This window comes from Limulus polyphemus, unplaced genomic scaffold (assembly GCF_000517525.1).
Source record: "Limulus polyphemus unplaced genomic scaffold, Limulus_polyphemus-2.1.2 Scaffold507, whole genome shotgun sequence".
NCBI lineage: Eukaryota > Metazoa > Arthropoda > Merostomata > Xiphosura > Limulidae > Limulus > Limulus polyphemus.
In genome coordinates this window covers 361,844-386,792 of record NW_013666117.1, presented here as the reverse complement: position 1 = coordinate 386,792, position 24,949 = coordinate 361,844, and the positions used below count along the sequence as shown (strand labels likewise).

The window sequence follows — 24,949 nt, the reverse complement described above, 5'->3', positions numbered from 1 at the left end:
GCAATGTTTTGAGATTAAAGAATCTTGTTTTTGCCTCTATCAATATATTGTTTTTAATTAATATTTTTTCAAGTCTTCAAAAAAAAATTAAAATCCAACTAACAGTAAAAACAATGACAAACCTTAGAAGTGGATACATTCATCACAGATACTCGACCCTGATCATCTCCACTAAAAAGTCGGGAAGATGCACTATTCCACTGTAGACAAGTTATTTGATTTCCTTTATGTTCATAAGACACCTGCAAACGTTGCTGCTGGTTTGGTGCCTTCTCAGCATTGTGTTCAAAGGCAATGACATGACCCCGACTAAAGTACAAAACAAATATATTAGGTCTATGTGAAAAATAATCTACTTTTTTATTTATAATATCTGTCAAATTGTAAGAGTACTTAGTAGTTATTCTATTAAAATTACAAAATATATTGAAGAAAACTTTCTGTTCAACATGGTAAGTATATGGAATCTCTTCTAGATATCTTTTGAAAATCTCCAAATAAACTCTGGCTGAACGAAATCATGAACTAGTACCTAAGGTCAAACTCAAGATACTGTGCTGAGCATCACAGCTGTGCAGACTTATCAATGATGAAGTCTTTAAATATATATATATATATATATATATAAATGAGACAATTTACCAAAATTTTGACTTAGAGCTATGTATACAGAACATAGTTAAACATATAAAAATCAATATAAGCCAACTCAATACATGTGAGAAAGATTACCCAATTTTTCATTGCAAGTTCTTCTAAATTAACATTTATTCAATCTATATATATATCAGTTACACAGTAAATACTCCATATTTTATATGAATATGAATTAAGTTTTAATTTCTTTCTAAGTGAAAGTGTTTTACTCAAGCAATTTATTTGCCAATTTGTAAGTTAAGAGATAAGCTTTAGTACAATGACCTTCATTTGCAGGTCTTTTGATTAGTGTCCATGTGTATTACACAATGAAGACTCACATATAGAAATATTTAATGTTAACTGTGACAGTACTTTTTTAAGCTTGGTCAGATCAGCATTTTTTTACATCTAAAAATTATAAAAGACAGAAATTTTAAGAAGGGATTGATCATCACAAACTTATATTTTGATAACACATGCAGTGAAATTTGAAACCAATCAAAAAGCATTTTTCATTACATCACAATATCAACATACAAAAGAAACGTGTGTGTGCAGTTTTATTCTGCCTGAAAAAAGTAAATTTATATTGAGAACTAATGTTGTTTAAAACTACATACCATTTCTTGTATAATATCCACTTTATAACCACATGCATCTTTAACCAGCTTGTCTCACTGCATATATTACACTTTTACATTCTAAGTGAACACATCAGATTTTGTTCAACTTTTACATGAATATTACCACATACTTTTTTCAATAGAGTTAATTTCCTAACAAATCTTTACTGAAGAGATAATAAGACACTGAAACTTATAGAACAGATAATAGCACTTTCACTTACAGGTTTGAAAGTTAACATTTTCCTAAACTGAAAATGTATTTCCAATAAAACTTACCTCAGCTGACACTATAGCTATTTCTTGATCTCCAGGGTTTCCACTCTTTGCCCATCTAAGCATTGAAAATGCTTGCTCCAGTTTTCATATACCCACTCGAACGCCCTTGGCAAATTTTAATTTACAAATTTCTCCATCAACTTCAATGTGCCCTCTATCTACGTACTGTATATAAGTACCTCATTCAGATAATGCAATCACTTTTTCGAGACATAAACCAGCTTTTAGTGGGGAGGTAGGGTGGGAGAGTGTCAGTGGAGGTAAGTATTATTGGAAATACATTTTCAGTTTAGGAAAATGTTAACTTCCAAAACATACTTACCTCCACTGACACTATAGCTAGAAGGTGGAGGGGCCAGTGCCGCCATGAACCATATAGAAAGCATCTGTATAGAACAGAAGTGTACCAATATAAAGATGGTACAAGAGTGGGGAAATGGCACTATATCCAGAACAGACATGCTCTTCACCAGGAACTCAGTTCCTATATCAAAGGTGGAATAGAACATAAGTAATCATCAGTATAGGCCAGCTTCAACCAGATAGCTGGGGTTCCACAACTCGGGGTTGGAATTAAGGGGTCATGGTACCTATATGGAAAAATATGGAAAGATTTAAGTACACTTTATAGTACTTAGGATTCAAAAACCTTCCGATATTTAGAATACTGAAATATAGTGGATAAGGATGTCTTATACAAAGCTACTGTAGATGAAGCAAGACTCCTCTCAAATACCCAAGTCAGAAAATGGGATATGGTAAATACTTCAGGATGAAGAGGGTTTAAATTCCTTTTAATACACCAGTGATGATAAGTTAAATACAGAGAAACCTTAGAAGTTAAACCCCTCTCTTGGACAAAGGACCGCATAACTTCCAAGCATGAACTGCAGTTGAGAATTCCAATGAGTTGCAAAGGCATCAATCATTGGAGACCCAAACTGAGAGCAAATCCACTGAAAAACCTTGTGATGTAGAATCCATTCCATCAGAAGAATCCAGGTGGGTCGAGACAAGTGCTCTGCAATTAAATTCATCATTCCTGGAACATGAAATGCTAAAAGACTGATATGATAAGAATGAGCCCAGTTGAGAAGATCCAAGGTACATAAACAAAGGTCTCAAGAATGTGTGTCTCCTTGATGAGAAATCTGAGAAGCCACTGTGGAATTGTCAAAATGTATCATGACAACTTTTTCCCTCAAGAGAGACAGGCCTTGAACCATAACCCAGTGTACTGCAAGGAGTTTGAAAATGTTGATATGAAGGGTAGACTTGTCTTCTGTTTAAGTAGCCTGGAACTCCTGACCTTGAAGATAAGCTTCTCATCCCTGAAGAGATGCATCTGTGAACAGATGGATCTCAGCTTGAGTTGGTGGAATGGGTACTCCAATAGTGGTGTTGTACCAATCCAACCACCATTCACAATCGACGATGTTGCTAGTGAATAATGATACAATGATAATCCAAAGGGTTGGAATGCATGATCCATTAGTTACACAGTTACCACTGAAGAGACCTCATATGTGCTAATCCCAAAGGAATGAGAGGTTCGAGGAATGACCATATCCCCAAAAGAGAGAAAACCACCAGCACAGTAGGAGAAAGAGACAGAAGTAAAAACCTGATGGCTCTTTCCATGGCTTGTAACCTGATAGGGGTTGATTGAGCTTGACTTAGCCCTATCGCCCAAGGTACCCTTTACTGAATATGACACAAGATTTTAGTGTCTTACATTCAAAATTTTATTAAACCACTCTTTATTTATGTTATACCAATTAGAATAGCATAAAATCTTAGCTAATAATCCATATTTTTCGTATATAAGTTTTAAGTTTTTAATTCTACAAGGCATGTAGAAAATAACAGGTAAACTATAAAGTTTTACTGAAAAAAAAAAGTTTGAAATGCATTTAGGAGATTTCAGGGATTGCATAAAAGAAATTTGAGATTTTTGAGATGAGGAAAAGTATTTTTAATATTAAAATGAAAATTAATTTGCACACAGACTATTCAAAACAAATACTCAATATATTAACAGATAAATATTTATTTTATTTAAAATACTTCACAAAAAAATATGATTTTTTTTGTATGTGAAAGACTTGTAATATTAACTCAAAGACTGCCAAATTTCGTGAAGACATAGATTATATTGAGAGTTATAAGTATTATATCTATAAAGACTCTAAACTAGTACAAAAAGATCACACAGTCTGTCAAATTGACCGAGCCCGTATTGAGAGAGTTAAGTGAGTATTGAAAAACACACCCAGATGGACGAGATATTGCATCAGTGACAGAATAGATTTCTCCAGTCTGATAAGAAAGCCCACTTTTGTGGCTTCTGAAAGGAGAATCTGAGAGTATCATTCTGCTAATGGATGGGGTGGTGCCAGAAGGGGCCAGTCATCCATATAATGATGTGTGCACAGACCCAAAGAATGCAGATGACAAGAAAAAGCTTGTACAACTCTGCAGAAGACATAAGGTGCTGATGCAAGACCAAAAGGTAGAGTCCTGAACTTCTTATGAAATATGAGAAACCGCCGAGAAGATTCCGCTATGGGAATATGGAGATAAGTGTCGGTAACATCGAACTTGGTTATCCAGAGCCCTGGGACAAAGTGCCGTCATAGGTTGAGAAAAGATTCCATAGAAAAGCGATGAGGATCTAAAAATTGGTTGAGTCAAGAAAGATCAATGATTGGATGCCAATCTCCTGTCTTCTTGGGTACAACATATGAATGGGAATAAAATCCCGGAAGAATGGGATCAATCATCTCTACTGCCTTTTTGATTAACAATTCTCTTATGGCATGGGAAAGAAGCTCCACTCGTCGTGGATCTGTTGGAGGTGAAAAGGCAATAGGTTGAGCAGATAATGGTGGAAGTGATGCATTTTGAATGACCAACCCTGAATCCAGAACATGAAGTACCCATAGATCCCTGGTGAAAGAGCTCCAGATATTCAGAAAGTGATGTAATCATGCTTCCACTGCTCCCCTGCCCACGGGATAGTCACTGACACCATTGTTAATGATCAGTCCAAGTCAAAGATCCTCGAGAATATGGATGAACTCTATTATGGGAACCAACAGACCCGAGAACCGAAGGAGGAGGTCGGGAAACACTACAAGTTGACACACCTAAATTAGCACTAGAAAGGCAAGAAGCTAATGATGAAAAAAGAATGTAAACAAGCTGAATCAAAAGAAGCTTCCTCTATCTCCCTGAGGGCAGAAGACAGTAAACAAACATTTTCTAACAAGTGTCTCTACCCAGTAAATCCCAACAACAAACCAGCCAAGAAACCAGAGAAAGAACTGAAGAAAACAATTTGACTGAAGTAGATGTCAGCAAAGTCCCCAACTCATACTCAAATTGCTGAGGAGAGCATTGGTAGGCTTCCAACAAAAGGTGGATTGAAGATAAATACCTCAGGGCAGTAGTGAGGATACGACAAATCCGATAAAACTGTGATATGTTCAAAGTGATTACAGTTCCAACCTAGAACCCCACAGATCCAAAAGAGGTTCCATCCATTGAGAATCTAAATATACCTCCTCCTGGTGGTGAAAAGCCAAAGCATGCTGTTCAGATAAATGTGTGGGACAAGGCATAGCTATTCATCACGTAACTGAGCAGCAAATCTCCCAGCATGAACAGCAATATCAGAAGAATGAAAAAAACCAAGTAGTCACTTGCCATCCTTTCCACCAACAAGGAAGTAGTAGAGTCAAATGCAACAGGAGAGACCCCCAAAACCTCACAAACCCGAGTAATCAACTGAAGAAAAGAGGCTGGAGGTGGCTGATCAAGAGGATCCTCTGTTGAAGCCGACCTAGTAAAAGGAGCTGAAAAAAGCAAGTCTAAATTCTCTCCTGCTGATACTGAGTCATTTGGAAAAGCAGCCTCAGAACACCCTGGAGACACACCTTTGGTTCACATATATCTCTCCATCTCACAACAGATCATATCACAGACAGAATGAACTGAGAGTGACCCCTCCACTGGCCATTGACAAACATCAGATAGCAGAGGTGAATAAGAAGAGGTCTGGTTGGCCACCATAGTAAAAACATTAATTCGGGTATTCATACCAGTCAGGTTTGTTTTTTAATTAATTCATTTATAAATATAAGCAAAGATATAACCGTAATCACGCCAACTATGTCCAAAGTTGCAACGAAAATTATGTGAATAATCACAACACTTCTGTTTATAGGAACCCGTGCCAAAGGTTTTGTTGAGAAAAAGTGATTACATTATCTGAATGAGGTGCTTATATACAGTACCTAGATAGAGGATGTATTGAAGTTGGTGGAGAAATTTGCAAATTAGAATTTGCCAAGGGCAATCGAGTGGGATATATAAAGACTGGAGGAAGCACTTACAATGTTTAGATGGGCAAAGAGTGGAAACTCTGGAGATCGAGAAATAGCTGTAGTATCAGCGTAGGTATGTTTTGAAAATTGAGGTTACATAATTAAGTCTGATGCATATGGAAAACAAAATAGTTTTATTTTTTGCCAATCAATTTTAATCACAAATCATACATTTTTAATATTGATTTAATTATCATCATATCCTTTATTCCTTTATTTGTTATTGATGTTTACAATTTACTACACAAAATTATGAGAATTGTTGAAACTACAAAATATATATATATATATATATATGTCAATGAGTACTAAGATTTGAATATGCAAGTATCCTGTTCATATTTTCATGTTGATTACCTAAGAAAAATACCAGGATGTTTAAAATTTATTTTTAAGTCAACAAAGAAATATGAAACAGAACCTCAAGCAGCACAAACAAATAAGTTATGTTTAGTGCTTGTCTAGAATTTCAGAAAGCAACCACAGAAATATTCATACAACTGAGTGAAGCATATTTGAATTATATCTAACAAACCCATTTCCTTGTATAAGGTAATACCACTAGATTAGGAACTATGTATAGGTCTTTAATGCAGAATGGCTGTTATTTTGGATAGAAATCAAATTAATGGTGGCTAATTAGCTAAGTACTTTCAAAAAATAATTATATCTGATTATGAATCAAACATTCTCTTTCTAAGGCACAATTTTGTTTATCACTTAAACATGTTATTCAACGTCTGTTTCACAAATGTGCTAAATTATGGATATAAAAATACACATAAAAAAATAATACAAACTATTCTTTGCCAGAAAATTTATACAACTTGAATTTTATAAAAAATATTCACTATTAAGAATTAAAAATCAAACTATGTTAGATGGGCTACTTTAACTTTAATAAAATTACTATTTGAACATTCACTGACTAATCATTCCAAATATGATTGTCAATTTACAGAAACTTTGAAAAAAAAAAGGATTTAGATATTAATGTCAAAGTTTTCATAAATATTATCACACTGTCTAAATTATGATGTCATAAAATGTTCCTTTTACATTTCTTTCACACAAAAACGTACTGCTTGCCTAAAGAAAGTTTCACTTGCTTTGAGCTCTGTAATGCTTTATCTTATAATAATATACAACTTTATATTTTTATATATAAACTATTACCCACCTTGTGGAAAACCCTACTACACTGTCATCTGGAGCCAGGGAAACTTGTGTGATAACACCTTCCTACAGTACAACACATACAAGTTTTTTTCTATATTTCATTTTCACAATGGTTTGTTTATGTTTAATATAAACTTACTCTCTATAAACACTTTTAGTTATATGTAAATTGACAAACTTCCTAAAAAATACATAACTGTTTTAATCAACTATATACAAAGTATCTTTTTCAAATATTTTTAAATTATTTCAATATAGAACCATTACCTACAATGTCAGTTTGAAAGTCAACAGAAGTTTAATAAGAATTATTTCTTCTACTTAGCATATAACTATGTAAATATAAGCTATTTCAAACTAAGTGACATCTCTTACTAGACACATCCTATGGTCTCAGAGAATTACATGTTCTGAATTGTGAGAAAATGCAAATTTGGTGCTAAAGTTTTTGCTGTAATTTAAGCATAAAAATTTCATTTGTACATTACAATGGTTGCATTGTTAACAATGATATACAATGGATAAGGAAGACATGTCTAAGATAGAAATAAAAAAAAGATATCAGTCAGACCATAGAATGGAACCTGTAAACCACATTCACCAGCTCAAATAACATTAACACATAATAGTTAATACCAAGAGTGACATAACATTACAAAACATAATACAAGGAACCAAAACACTAGTGATCAATTGTACAAAAAATATCAATTGTTAAAAATATTTTGTATCTATTCTTTTTTAAAGGAATATCCATCATGTCATATGACATATCATCATGTGTTTAATATTTAGTATCATGTTAAACATGCTTTTTTATTGCATACTAATAATGTTTCTATAGCTAACAGTATTTTATTTTCAATACAGTTGTAATACTTGTATAATAACAGTATGACATTAAAAATTAGTCTGTTCAACATGAAACAAATACTAGGTTCTTTCACTTATCCTCCAGTTTGTACTCACACTATTCCTAAGTCAGTACAAACTGTAATATTCAACAAATACAAAACACCTGTGAGTTTTCAGTGTTAGACACTAAAAAAAGGATAATTATTGGTTATTGTAATTGACATATGAGAATGTTTTTTGCCAAAACATCATTTACTGTGTGAGGTTCACCTTACTATTTTGCTATTATCATCTTATACCATCATTCATAATGTCACATTCTTGAATCAACACAAATTCATAATTTTAGATTTCTGAAAATAAATCAATTATGATAAAAATATAATTAAGAAATAAAAAAGGTGCTCCAGACAGTAGTTCATGCTAAAAGGTATCCTGTGTAATCATTGCTTTACATATAAAGACAGAGAGGGACATTCATAGACAGTGACAGTGTTGTGTATGAACAAGCAAAAGAAAAAAAAATAGCAGCCTGAAGAGAGAGAAAAGTAACAGTTAATTTTCTATTCTGAACTGAACCTCTCTTTATCTTCTGATGTTACATGTTATATGACATCATCTATCTATGCACGTGCCACATCACACATTCAACTCAAAATTCTCACACTGCTAGTACTAAAATTGCATCATGATGTGTGACATTTATACCCTATTTTTTATGATTAAATATTGCTTGAATGATTAAATTAAATAAACAAAACAAGAAAAATACACAATGTGACTTCAGAATCACCAAAAATGTTCATAACCTGCAACTTTAACTGATAGCAAAGCTGACAAAAAAAAAACATTATGAAGCTAAAGCATACGATTTCTCTACAGTTAATTAGTTTAATTACAATTTTGGACTTCTTACTCACAAATGAAAATAAACACACAAATATAGCTTTATATCTCATTGGGAACAATGCTTTCATGGAAAATCAAAAACAATGTATATTTCTGAGCTGAAGGTAAAACTCAATCACTTAAGCATTAAGATGTTATAGCAAAAACAATTTCCTATGAATTAACTCTCAAGAATATTAAATACAGACAAGTTAACCAACCACTTCCTTTAAAATTGAAAATGGTAACATTATTTTACTTTACAAACTATACTTGCACTTTCTATTATATATGTGTTTTCCAACTAAATAAAACTTAACTAGTTTGATTTATAAAAGGAAGGTGAATTATTTTTATCCTCTTAAGACATTTTATAACATATACACTCAGACATTACTGTTTTCATGCAATGTTAAATGCTAATGCTATATTGGATATTTTCTTACTTGATTGAGATGCTCTCAACTGATCACTCTAATAACAATCAAAATTATAAGACCAAAAATTACAGTCAATGGGAAAATAAAAAAAAGGTAAACAGCTTTGAAATTACCTGAACTCTCATAGAACTCCTACCACAGCCAAAACAAATCCATAAGACACAGCCACAATTTTTAATAAGATGCTGGAGACATGTCCTCCACACCTTATCAAGAATAGAATAGCTTTTTTTTGATAGAATACCTCATGCATACCCTAGCTACAGAAACAGTTCTGCCACATTTGCAAACAAAGTTATGCCACTGCCATTAGAACTGTCTAAGTTATGTGATATAGAGCTTACCTTGCTTATCACAAAATGTGCCACAGTTCAGCAGGTCAAACATCAAATATTTAGGTCTCCAATTTCTAATGAGTGGATATGCAACTATATTTCTTCTCACATTAATGGATTTTGTTCATGATAGCAAACTTCCAAAGACACACTGTGCCTGACAAGTAAGTTCATGTTTAACAGAAAGATTAAAAGTGATTCTAACTGAATGTACAAATAGCAAGCTGTACCTTACTAGTCACTGTCCTCAGAAAGGAAAGATCCACACGTTTAAAAAGATAAACTCCTCCACTTGTTGCTCCTAAAGCCAGATAATGTTCAGACACATGAAAGCAAGTGTACTAAAAATTAGAAAAAAAATATATATATATAAATATATATACATACTGAAAAAATTAAATTCAAAGTAATAAAAAATAATAAGAACATTTCAAAATCTTAAATGTGAAATGCATTTCATTTGCACTGGACAATTCATAATAAATATCACACTAGGTGCACAATTGTAAATAGTCATAAAATTAAGCATATTAATCAGTCAGTAGTTTATTGCTCCTTTCATAAAATGTTCAGTAAAATAAATTACCAAATTATTTTTTACTTTCATAAGACATTCATAATAATATGCAATTTGATGTTGCTTTACAAATCAAAAATGCACTGTGACTGAAATATATATTACAGAGAAAAAAAAACGTTTTCATTGTGAAACTTTACATACTTTCTTTCATTGTTTATTTATAAAACAACAGCTAATAAACATTTCTAAATTAGCTGTATTGAAGTATGAAATAAAAAAATAAATGATTCAGGTATGAGAAAGCTAAAACCTTGTAATTATTTTTTAAAAACAGATGATACACAGTGTCTAGCTTCATGTCTTTATAATACACACAATGTCTAGCTTCATGTCTTTATAATACACACAATGTCTAGCTTCATGTCTTCATAATACACACAATGTCTAGCTTCATGTCTTCATAATACACACAATGTCTAGCTTCATATCTTCATAATACACACAGTGTCTAGCATTAAATCTTCATTATACACAGTGCCTAGCTTCACATCTTCATAATACACACAGTGTCTGGGTTCACATCTTCATAATACACACAGTGTCTGGGTTCACATCTTCATAATACACACAGTGTCTAGCATTAAATCTTCATAATACACAGTGCCTAGCTTCACATCTTCATAATACACACAGTGTCTAGCTTCACATCTTCATAATACACACAGTGTCTAGCTTCACATCTTTATAATACACACAGTGTCTAGCTTCACATCTTCATAATACACACAGTGTCTAGCTTCACATCTTCATAATACACACAGTGTCTAGCTTCACATTTTCATAATACACAGTGTCTAGCTTCACATCTTCATAATACACACAGTGTCTAGCTTCACATATTCATAATACACACAGTGTCTAGCTTCACATATTCATAATACACACAGTGTCTAGCTTCACATATTCATAATACACACAGTGTCTAGCTTCACATCTTCATAATACACACAGTGTCTAGCTTCACATATTCATAATACACACAGTGTCTAGCTTCACATCTTCATAATACACAGTGTCTAGCTTCACGTCTTCATAATACACAGTGTCTAGCTTCACGTCTTCATAATACACATAGTGTCTAGCTTCACGTCTTCATAATACACATAGTGTCTAGCTTCACATCTATATAATACACAGTGTCTAGCTTCACATCTATATAGTACACATAGTGTCTAGTTTCACATCTATATAATACACAGTGTCCAGCTTCATATCTATATAATACACAGTGTCCAGCTTCATATCTATATAATACACAGTGTCCAGCTTCATATCTATATAATACACAGTGTCCAGCTTCACATCTATATAATACACAGTGTCCAGCTTCACATCTATATAATACACACAATGACTAGCTTCACATCTATATAATACACACAATGTCTAGCTTCACATCTGTATATTACACACAATGTCTAGCTTCATATCTGTATATTACACACAATGTATAGCTTCATATCTGTATATTACACACAATGTATAGCTTCATATCTGTATATTACACACAATGTCTAGCTTCACATCTATATAATACACACAATGTCTAGCTTCATATCTGTATATTACACACAATGTCTAGCTTCATATTTTTATAATACACACAATGTCTGGCTTCATATCTGTATATTACACACAATGTCTAGCTTCATATCTTTATAATACACACAATGTCTGGCTTCATATCTATAGTACAAACATCTAGCTTCATATCTATAGTACAAACATCTAGCTTCATATCTATATGATAAACACAATGTATAGCTTCTTATCTATATGATAAACACAATGTATAGCTTCATATCTATATGATAAACACAATGTATAGCTTCATATCTATATGATAAACACAATGTATAGCTTCATATCTATATGATAAACATAGTGTATGGCTTCATATATATGTGATACATAAAATGTATAGCTTCATATACATGTGATACACACAATGAATAGCCTCACATCTATGTGATACACACAATGTATAGCCTCACATCTATGTGATACACACAATGTATAGCCTCACATCTATGTGATATACACAATGTATAGCTTCACATCTACATGATACACACAATGTATAGCTTCACATCTAGATGATACACACAATGTATAGCTTCACATCTACATGATACACACAATGTATAGCTTCACATCTACATGATACACACAATGTATAGCTTCACATCTACATGATACATACAATGTATAGCTTCACACCTACATGATACATACAATGTATAGCTTCACACCTACATGATACACACAATGTATAGCTTCACACCTACATGATACACACAATGTATAGCTTCACACCTACATGATACACACAATGTATAGCTTCACATCTACATGATACACACAATGTATAGCTTCACATCTACATGATACACACAATTTATAGCTTCATATCTATAGAATACACACAATTTAAAGCTTCATATCTCTATAACACACACATATAGCTCCATATCTATAGAATACACACATATAGCTCCATATCTATAGAATACACACATATAGCTCCATATCTATAGAATACACACAATTTAAAGCTTTATATCTATATAATAAACAATGTCTAGCTTCATATTATATAATAAACAATGTCCATCTTCATATCCATATGATACATACAATGTATAGCTTCATATCCATATGATACACACAATATATAGCTTCATATCCATATGATAAACACAGTATATAGCTTCATGTCTATATAATACACACAATATATAGCTTCATGTCTATATAATACACACAATATATAGCTTCATGTCTATATAATAACTTAGTAGTTCTGACCTTTCTTTTGTATTTTGTGAAATAATTCACAATCTGAAGGGCACTTGCCTATTTCAAGATACTTAAAAATACTGCTGCTGTTAATTTGTAAAGATGAATAATTCATTTATGAAACTGAAAAAAAAGTTGTTAATCATCAGTACAGATATATCCTAGCCTTGTTTCGTGTATGTATATTATTCTTGTGAACATTATACAACTTCTCTACACAGACCAGTGTAACACACAACAGTTTTTCTTTGTTTAATCTATATTTGTAGTTATAAAATAATAAAAACAAACTTCAAACTTATCACAAAGTTTATAATAAGAAACAGACAAATCTGTTTTTTTGGTTTTGTTATCTATGTACAATGCTTCCTGAAAGGGTTTGGGAGGGTATGAGTATTCAGTGGTCAATCATTATGATTTAGTGTCAATGAAATTAAATCACAACATTATCATTCCAATAGTTTCCAATACGTTTTGTGTTTATTTGTTAAATAAGAAAAGTAAGGAAACATAAATAATGAAGCTATAAAATAAATACCAAGAATGTTTGAAGTAAAGTAAAGTAAAATAAATTAGAAAAACTGGATGGAACAATGGATGTAGAAGTCAGAATGAGATTGATATGCAGATGAATTACAGCTGAAGTCTACCATGGATATCATATATGTGTGTTACACTTATTTGGTTGGGAATTAATTCATTAAACAATATCATTCGATGAAGAAAACTAGGATCATGTCCAAGTAATAGCTCTTTGTCCACTAAGCAACTTCACCCACAGAAAACCAATTGTCTACTTTCATTATGCTATAGTAGTTACACTGGCCATTATCATGTATAGGTAATCAACTTCAGTGTGTACAAATTTAGATGTTTTATTTAAGGCAACTGTGCAAGCCTACTAAAGTTATCAAACTACCTAACAACTTTTCAAAGCTCACCCCATTCCCCGTCATGATGCTTATTCATGTTACAGCTAGTGAGCTAAAGTACATGTCAAATTGCAAGGGGGTGTCTCACCATATCTCAATTTAACAACACATGTATTTTCCTCAGTTCTTTTGTATATAATATTCAATTTAAAACTGAATAACTAGCATAAAGAGATTTATTTTACTCTTATGAAACCCACTAAACAACAAAAATCTAACTGACACTAAATTTTAAAGGTATACATTTACTTCTTCACTTTAAATGTTTAACAGAATTTTTTAAAGTACCAATAACTTCTACTACATAAATAATTCCACTAGAATTATAAATTAATATATTAAATATTACGTTTCATTACCTGTTATGTAGATAAATACTCACTTGCCCAGAAAATCATCTAAAGTGAGTCAAAGTTATAATAAAAAATTTATTAGAATGAAATGGCTTAAGTTTAGATTTATTGTTAGCTACAGGTAAAGATACACATTTAGGTTTGAATTATTTACAAAACTTTAGTTCAAAATTCATGTCAGAAAAGTTTATTAAATATTATCAGGGGGTTTGAATCATAGTACAAAGGAGTCTGATTTAATACTATTCCCATCAATGAGTGTTTTAAGCCAAAACCACAAAAGGGCTTGTCAGCTTGACTAATTTAAATTAGATATAATTTGACATACTTGGATTTTAAAAAACCAACATCACATAATTCTGAAAGTTTAATCAAACTTTTATACATATATATATATATATATATATATATATATATAGTATGTGTATAAATGCATATATTAATAGTTTTAGATCCAGTGTTGGTTACAGATAGATATAGATTAAGGGTTATACTATTTACAAAACAATTTCAAAAGAAGCTTTTGCTATTCATCATTACATGCTTATTCTAGCCTTGTTTTATATATGATTTATATGTCAGGGCATGAAAATAACGTTCAGGCTAGTTACTTTAAAAGCTACTGACATAGGTACCAGTCATTCTAGCAAAAATGATTTTTTTAAACCAAGAGTTGCATGCCCTCAGTGGATATAACTTGTCATCACTTTTGATTTCATAATATTTAATATCTCACCTAATTCTAGATCTAGGTTTGAGATAATACTTAAACTTTCTAAAGTGAAATGAAAAAAAGAAGTATATAAAAAATATTGAAACACAACTTGAATGTGCTGTTTATATTTCTTATTATAAACTTAAGGAATCTCATTGAAAGATGCACAAGAGTGATGAACAGTAAGTTGGCGGAAAAATGTTATTGATTATCATAATGTGGTAAAATACATACACATTTGAGTCAGGACATACCAAAGTGAATATGGTTACAAAAGATTAAGCTTCTTGGAAGGAATTAGTTCTAAATGTAAAAATGACATATTATGACTAATAATAAAACTATCATAACAGCACAGGTAAAACACTAAAAATGGTCAAACTGTAGTTTGTTCCTCTTACTATTATATCAACTGTTCCTCTTTAATTATCTATAATAACATATGCAGTAAAAGGACATCTCTCTGCCAATCCCATGATTTTGCTCAACTTTGTCAGATCCAAAGGACCACTCAGGACTCATTAGCAACATTAAAAATTAACTATTTCAAGAATTTCTTTACTCAAACTTTCATAAATTCATAATTAATTATACTTGTCATAAGGCATTAGTATTAAAGCTATTATATTTTGAACATTACATTCTTTATTCAATTCCCTCAGACTTTTTCAAGAATTATATAATAGTATTTAAACCAAACTATGTTTACTACATCCACTGCCAATGACGAGTTTCACTCAATACAGAGCTCATCAGGCCAGATGGTACACAAAAAACAAAGTAGTTGTCAGAACACTATTTATATAAGCCATTTGTTAACAATAACAGCTGTTATGGTGTGAACACTTTTTCTAAAATGGCAATGCATGATCATAATTAATTATACTTGTCATAAGACATTAGTATTATGCCAATTATATTTTAACACTACATTTTTGTGCAAAGTTACACAACTTTCTATCGGTGTTCTGTCTAACACAGGGAATCAAACCCCAGATTCTCATGATATAAATCCATAAACTTACCAATGACCCACAAGGGGAATGTAATAACAATAAAAACAATATATTAAACATACTATGGGGTATGTCTAACACAACTAAACCAACTGAAACTAACTTCTGTCACAAAGCAGGCAAGAGGGAGTAATAAAGAGTTAAATCTTCTATTACTGCCAAAAGTGAACATAAGATTTGAGAAAATTCAATATTATTAATAACATTAAGAAATATTTGCTATTTTATGATTGCTACTTTGAAAAAGCAACTCATTACTGAAGAACCCCAGCTTAAGTTAATACAAATACTGTTCATCTCTGAGAGCACACCTTCAATAAGGCAAGGTATAACAGTCAAAACTAAGTAGGAACTGCAACTCATTAGATCTTTTCATGAAAGAGTATATATGCTCATGAAAACAAGGTATAAATAGTTTTTCACACATCACACAATGTGTGGAATCCAAGAGCAAATGGCTGGAATACCAATTTTTACATTATGTTGCATTTCATATACATTTTCACAAATATGATTCACATTTTTTATTATCTGAAATACATAAAAATAAAAAAATGTTTGGAGCTCATAAGACAAAATTACAGGAAATGGTACTCATGGTATCATATTCAGATGTATTTTCAGTGAAAAGTAAGTCCCAGAGTTTTGTTGGCACCACATGTCTAAATTAAGATGAAAAGTCAATCAAATATTATAGTCATGCTGGATGTTCTAAAGTGGGATGTTTGAGCCCATAAAACAATTCTTACAGCTTTCAAATTATAGATAAAATATTTTAATGAGCTCATTTGCATTTTTTGCAACTGCAAAAAAAAAACAAAAAAAAACAGAAATGTCATATACATTAAAGAATGACCAAGGGGGGAAATAGAATCCAAATAAGTGTATGCAATCTCCTCCAAAAACATATTCCTGCCCTGTATGAAAATATTGACATTATGTACCTTTACTCTAGAATTACTCTTGATTACTGTAAAAATGTCCTCCATAGAGTATGGTTCGAAAAGAATATGCGTTGATCGAACCCCAACACTCTTGTCTGTTGCCATAGCAAAGCCGTTGACAAAACTCCAAGTAATCACCTGCAAAAATGTGACTAAAATTATTTTTTGTTAAATGCTTAACTAAAACCAAAGGCAGTCTTAATTATTTTATATAAAATTGTTTTTTCTCTTCAAAAACATTTTAGAGGTAAGTCTGAAAGTCATAGTTCTGGCATGACAGGTATGACTCATTTATGTCTACTGCATATCAAATGGGAAAATTGTAATATTAAAGATCCAACATTAAAACTTTATGCAGGTTGTTAGCTATTAAATAATGAAATGCCCAAGTTACTTTTACAAGTTAGAATAAAATACACACAACTCCAAAATTCTAGTTAACACTATTACATTGTGGTACTACATGATACTCAGAGATTTATACAAATTGTAAAATGAAGTTAGTGAGGTAAAAAGCATATCTCTTGACTAAACATAAATTACCCATAATTAACATTAGGGTGATTTGAACTGAACATTCTAAACATGTTTGTCAAAATTACAAATACTTTGAGTGTATATTTGATGTGTGTTGTCTGTATTCAAATAATTTCATGTCTATAATATGAAGTAGGTAATGAAATAACCATTAACGTATGTTTAATTTTGAATTTGTTATCTTGCTACCAAATCTTGGAAAAATTAAATACTTGGAGTATGTTCAAGATATGTCACACTACACAAATATTTCAATGATAATTGTAGGTACATTTCAGATTTTAAAAAAATATAACAAACAAGTTAAAAAGCAATAAAACTACACAGCATTCAACAGTTAAACTTTTCCCAAAGAAATATTTTCTAATAATTAGGCTTAACATAACGAGAGTAAATTTTGATAATAAAGAATGAATAATAAAGATCAGAATGAAAGAAACATAGTTAAATACAACAAACAATCACTGCAGTGGTTAGGATAACTGGTCCAAATATCTAATTTTAAAAAATCCACTGTTTATGCTATTCTTATGATCTGCTTATATCTAGCTAAGGTGATAGAATTTCATTAAACATTCAAATGTAAGAACCTTCCAACATGCACTACTAAGTTTCAGGTGTTAATCACTAAATATATGGATCACACTGAAATGCATAAATAAAATAAAATTTAAGGACAAGGACTTGTTGTTCCACCTAAGCTATCTCATCTACTAAACTAAACTTCAACAAACAAAACAACAACAACAAAAAAATCAATCCTTATCATTCAAATATTTATCAAGCCTTCCCCTACACTCTCTCAAATTTACTGTATATACCACATCAGAAGGTAACCAATTCCAAAAGGTAAATAAGTTAGAAAAGTAAAACAATATTAGCTGAAGATGACTCCTACCCTGCCAAAATTTCTATTTATGTTGTTCCCTACATTCTCACCATTAATTTCAATATCAATTCACTTAACAATCTTAAATACCTCAATCAGATCCCTTCCAACTCTTCTTTTTTCAGATCTTAGCTTGTCCTTTATAACATTTATCATCCTAACACCCTTCCCTTGAACTCTTTCTAACAATTCAATATTCTTCCTAAACTAACAAGCCCATGACTGAACATAATACTCCAAATAAAGCCTAACCAGTAATATACACAGTGAAATTATAACCTTTTAGACTTTATTTAATATTTATGCAGGTACAACCTAAGTTCCTATTTGCCCTACCTATAGCAACAGTCCACTTATTAGATCACTTAGAGATTGATTAACTCTTTCAGCAGAGGCTCGGTCCTTGGGACTAACCTCGTAACTATTTTGTGCTTGTTATAGTTCTCATGCTATAGCTTTTATATTAGTAAGCATACGTTAACAAAATTTGTCAGATTACCAGGCGAGGTAAGCTAAAGGTGGTGCATGCCAACAGGCTTTAGCATTATCATGGTGCAGGACATTTCAGTTGGAACAAATTGAACAATGGAACAAATGATGCTGCTGAAGATGTGTCATCATTTTTTTTTATTAAGTCTTATGGTTTGTTAAGCAATGTTTTTCTCATGCCTTTTTTTTTTTTCTCATGTTGCCTATCCAACATGCAAATTAATTTTCATTTTGAGATTAAAAATACTTTTATGCATCAGAAAATTTTCAAATTTAACATGCAAAATCTGTATAATGTCCAGATAGTTATCAAACATTTCTTAAGAAAAGAACTTTATATTTTAACTGTTATTTTCAGTAACAAATCTCTGTATGGGTTCGGTCGATATGACCGATCTCGTAACCAACACAAAAAATTAGGAAATAAATATAAATTATGCCTTTTTCCTTCTAGAATGAATACAAATTATAACATGGAAACACAAATATTTAGACTAAATAGAAATCTCATAACATTATACATTTATATATATTTATTATTTTTATTATATTGACTGGCCAACAATACAGAAGTTACAATGACGTGGCTCACATGTACTCAATAATATAAAACTGACCTTTATTCTTTACAAAGTGACCTATCTTGGCTGTGTTTTAGTAGACTAGTATTTTGTAAAATACAGTCACATTTCAATTATTATACATTATATGTGTATATACATTATTACTATTTACAAATCTTAAACTTATTTTTCTTAAAACATAGAACAGTAAATAAAGAACTGAAGCAAACAATTATCTCTTTTAGTTATGACCTTTCTACTCGTTTGTTACTTAATTTATCAAGATTAGTAACTAAGCTGTAGTTGGGTCTAAAAAAATATGACATTTTGAGCAGACTAAAGACTCAACTTACCACCATGAAGTTTTGTAGCGAAAGAACGAGATGATGTCTTAATACTTGAAAATGGCTGAGAAAGCCACTAGGGGGACATTCTGAGCTTTTGATTAATTATTCACATGTCATAGACAGAAGTAAGTGTATATAAAGGTGCATTTCCAAAAATGGAAAGAGGTGAGCAAGGCCACTGTGTTTGATTCAGTACATGATCAATATCTCAGCAAACAGAAAAGATAGGAGGTTCTTATTTTATATTCTAGTTTATTAATATTGGTAATTTGAATTCCTAATTCATATGAAACTATCGACTTGATATTCGGACATAACAAACATCTAATTTAAACCAGTACTGCATTCAACTTACCACATGGCACCCAAAAAATCAATATTTAGGGGTGTTTTATTAATCTTTACTTTTAAATTAAGAAATTAATTAATGTATAATACTAAAATTTGAATTATAATCTACAGTTTAATACCAAACTTATTGACATAAATTCAAAAATAGTATTTCAATAAAATTTTGAATGTAAGTCAACAAACACGATGACATGGCCTTTGACCCATGACGAAAGAGTTAACTAACACCAAGATCCTTTTCTTTCATAAAATTGTTAAGATTATTCTCATCAAAATTATACTTATAATTAAAATTATGATAACCCACACTCATTACCTTGCATTTATAATAATTTAAAGCCATTTGCCATTTATTTGCACAACTCACCAAGTGATCTAAATTTTCTTGTAAAGTAGTAGCATCCCGGTCACAGCCAGCAACGTCCAAAACCTTAATGTTATCTATAAATTTAAATAATTTATTGACCTTAATCTATATCGACGTAATTCAAACATAGCAAAGATCTTAACACGGAGCCGTGAGGTATCCCACTTGTGAAGTTAATCTAGTTTGACTGAATTCTAGCCATCTGCTTTCTTCCATCTATCCAACTTATCCCTATATTTACAGAAATTATATCTTAACAAGCCTTTTATATGACACCTTGTCAAAAGCTATTTGAAAATTAAAATACACCAAATCCACACCCATACCCTCGTCTACATAAGCAGTAGTCTCTTCAAAGAATGTCAAAAGATTAAGGCATGATTTTTCCCTGTTGAAAATTGACTATCCAGCAAACTTTGTTAAATGTCTTTGCAAAGCATCTTTTACCAGACTTTCAATTACATGAACAATTTTTATCACCTGCCTGGAAAAGAGAAGTAACATTAGCCAACTTCCAATTCTCTAGCACTTGCCCACTGTTCAAGGACTTGCAAAAAAAACAGTAGCAAGTGGTTTGCATATATAATTTTTAACATCCTTCAAAACCTTTGGGAAAATATCTGACCCAGGAGCATTGTCATTCTTTAATCTTCCCAATTTTTCTTAATAAGCTCAGAATTCATGTCATCATCTTGTTCAATCTCGTTTTCATCTGGCAACTGTCCAGGACAAGAAATATTGCTTAAATCTTCATTAGTAAGAACTGAAGGAAAAAGTAGAATAATCCAGCCATCTATAAATATCAGATATGAATCTTCCTTTATTGTCCCTCAAAGGCCCTACTCCCATCCTAATATTTGATTAGCCTTCATATATTTAAAGAAATTCATACTGCTCATTTTTAAATTTTCAGCCAACCTTTTTTTCAAAGATCCTTTTCAATTTCCAGTTTGATTAACTCTCTTAATTTTCTACATCCCTCTAAGTCTCCAATCATAGCAGTCAATTTAAGTTCCTCAAATTGATGATGCTGTTCTTTAATTATATCCCTTATATCCTTTATGAGCCAACCCAGATATTTATTTGAAGCCACCCTTTTTATTTAAGGAGTACTACTACCTTGAATATTTAAACATTTTCCATATTTCATCAGTATCTCCAATTAATTCAGTTGCCCAATTTATAATAAATAATTCTTGTTTAAAATTTCAAAAATTAGCTTTTCTGAAATTTGTAGCCAGAATCTCACTATTCATGATAGCCATATGCAGTAAACAAACCTAATTAAGCAATGATCATGTGCACCCAGATATCTCCCAATCTCCACCCTCTCAACCATTTTAATATGGGAAGTTAAAAATAAATTAAAAAATATAACTTTTCCTAGTAGGATCACTGACCAATTAGGGAAGAACAGGAATATATTGGTCTCAAAGCATTCACATGAACCAAAGGCCATAAGTTCAAATTACAGTTAATGTCTAAATGAAATAAATATTGACATATTACAAACTATGGAAGTATATAGTAATTTACAATATGCAATTATAAGCACTTAGGCTAAATCTATTATAATATGATCTATATTCTATAATATGAATAACACATCAAATTATATTATCATTAATGTTTTAATTAAGAATATCCAAGTTTCTTTATTGCTAGTTTTATTTGGGAATCCTGTAATTGGGGTCACTTGTATATTTATGGTTTATAATAAGATGCCAACTATTATCATTTTTCATCTTTTAAATTGTTGAACAGTTAATTTTCCTCACTGATGCTCCAAATTCACATTCTGGTATATTCTAGATTTAAGAATGATTCCAATTTGCTTAGAATTAGGCATGAAGAAAACATACAGTATTATTTATTGAAATATAAATGAAAGTTTGTTGTGATTTCTGAAAATACATGTTGTTGAAAATTAATGCTTCTTTTCTAGAAAAAAACATTTCAGAAATGTGGATATAAAGAAAAAATTGTATTAAGAAATACTACTAATTAAAACTAATTCTTGAAATGTTATTTTCATGGGTACAAGTATTACATAAATGAAAATAGTAAACTAAAAAAGGTTCTCTTTACACATATTGTTCTAGGTAATGTTTTTTTAAATTTAGATATTTGTATTTATGTTGGCTAAAGGGAGCTTTGATGTTAATGCAACAATACACAGCTCTAAACAGTGCTCCAGACAGCTGGCATATCTATGTAGAATAAGCATAATTTTTGGAGAGATCGCATTGTGCTTAAAAAGAAAGGCAATCACAATTAGGAGTGTAACAATACATCGAACTATCAACAGATTGTGATTATAAACACTCCAATAGCAATGCGTCAATGGAAAATTTTGAATTGATAATAAATGCCAATAGTATCCTCAGCTATATGTGTTTTGGATAGTTTCCAAACTTATTTTCTCCATTCTGTTTGTTATATTTAAGCCATTTCTCAGTAATTTCCCTTTGTTTTAGACTGGTTTATTGTCTCTATACATCTGTAAGCCTAAGCTAAAGTGCACATATCAGATCCATCATTAGCAGTGTTCCTCATGCAATGGACTAAGCCCGTACTGAAGAATTAACAATTACTATAATCCCTAATTTACTATGTTTATCTTTACGAAAATTGGCAATCTTTCGGTAAACATGAAAAGTATGTTGTATACAAATAAATTAGATTTTTTTAAATAAAGTATTTGCATGAAACATGAATTTCATGATAAGGATACTTTATACTTATTATATTTTTAAGTTTTAATATTTTATTTGCATAGCCTCTAAAACCTCCTAAATGAACATTTTTTCTTCAGTAATATATATTTTATCTGTAAATTTCTCTACACAAACAACATGCATAATTCCAAGGATACAGGCATCATACACGTAATAAACAAAAGAATGATTAGAAAAACATGAAGTACATGTTCTTTCCTTTTTTGTATTGACCATGAAGTTACAATTTACTTATAGTCATAGTTTAAGCCTCTATTCTTCTATTAAATATGTTTTCTGCTTTGTTTTTATTTTGCAGTATGTAAAAGTGTTATTAAACTGCAAGGTGATCAATTTCCTAACACATCAAAATTATGTCACATTGCTTTATACTTTTGTGTAACAAGTGTTGGTTGTGAAAGAGCCTTTTCTGTACAAAACAGGCTCAAGACAAAATTCAGATGCTCTATGAAGACTGAAAATATACTGTTTAATAAGAATTGTAGTGTTAGGCCCAGAAATTTCATTATATGATCTTACTCCTGCAATTAAAATGTGGGACAGTACTAAGAAAAGAACAAGGGCAAGGCTTTCACAGCCAAACAAACAGATAATTAAGAAAATTAAAAATAATAAATGTGTAATTGTGTGTCTGTGTTTTTGTAGTACTTTCTTGAGGCTAAATACACAATAAGATAATACTGATAGATTCAAACTTTTATAATATAAATGATTCAATCTCAACATAAACCAGCATACAGATGTTTGTTCATGATACTGAATTACTGACCACCTTTGGCAGACACTGATAGAGGCAAAATTTGATTAGTATCGTACTGATCATGACAAAAATTATATGAGGCACTGTCTACATCTGAACTTCCTTGAAAGATTAAGATACAATGTGAACAATATAAAACACAAGTTTCAACAGGACTAGAGATTTTTCATTAATCAGTGAATCTGTTACACTGGTGGATTTATTTAGTAAGTGAATTGTTAGTAGGTTTGTCTGTTACTTCAGCTTCATGAATATTGACTTTGTATTCCAAAAAAAGTACTCAAGACACAAGAAAATTAGCAAGTATTATAGGTGGATTTTCTTTTGAGACATTATTTATTTATGAAGTTAGGTCTATCATTCATTTGTTTAACCAGTTAAGTTGTAAAACTTGTAGATAAAGTAAAACACTATAATTTAAGTGAAATGTACTATGCATTACATTTTATCAAATAACAAAACTGCCATTATGTACCTGTTTTTCTTTTTTCTTATTAGGTTCAATTTGTACTAATGGTGAGTGACTTATCCATCACTAAGCCAAGATACTTTTCTTTAGTCATAATATTGAGTTGGTTCCTAACTATATTGCTTATGTGATCCAAATTATATAAAAATAACCTTTTTTTTATATATTTTTTATTTAAATTATTTATGCACAAAATTGCTTGTGTGTCCATAACTGTTGATTACAGGAACCATAATAACATATGAGTCACTCATGCACACAAAAAAATACCTTCAATACTGCAGCCCATTAACCCATTCCACATGGGTCACAGGTCAAAAACCATGTCATTTTGTTTGTTGACTCGCATTCAAAATTTTATTGAATTATTATTTCATGAATTTCTGTTAGGTATCAAACTGTATATTATAATTCAAATTTTAGTATTATACATAACTCAATTCCTTAATTTAAAAATAAAACACCTCTTATCTT

The 24,949-nt window shown here is 31.0% G+C and overlaps 1 protein-coding gene across 4 annotated transcripts in view; it reads right to left on the bottom strand.

The window, feature by feature from the left end:
• The window catches only part of LOC106458744, an 80,348-nt gene that overhangs the window by 51,296 nt on the left and 4,103 nt on the right, over positions 1–24,949 (bottom strand). For all 4 annotated transcript variants that reach the window (XM_022385049.1, XM_022385051.1, XM_013918283.2 and 1 more), the window contains exons 2-5: positions 16,966–17,103; positions 9,857–9,967; positions 7,110–7,171; positions 123–309 (exon numbers count right to left, since the gene is read on the bottom strand). In XM_022385049.1, the coding sequence (XP_022240757.1) occupies positions 123–309; positions 7,110–7,171; positions 9,857–9,967; positions 16,966–17,070 (465 nt within the window). In that variant the 5' untranslated portion in view covers positions 17,071–17,103. The remainder of the gene's footprint in view (positions 1–122; positions 310–7,109; positions 7,172–9,856; positions 9,968–16,965; positions 17,104–24,949) is intronic.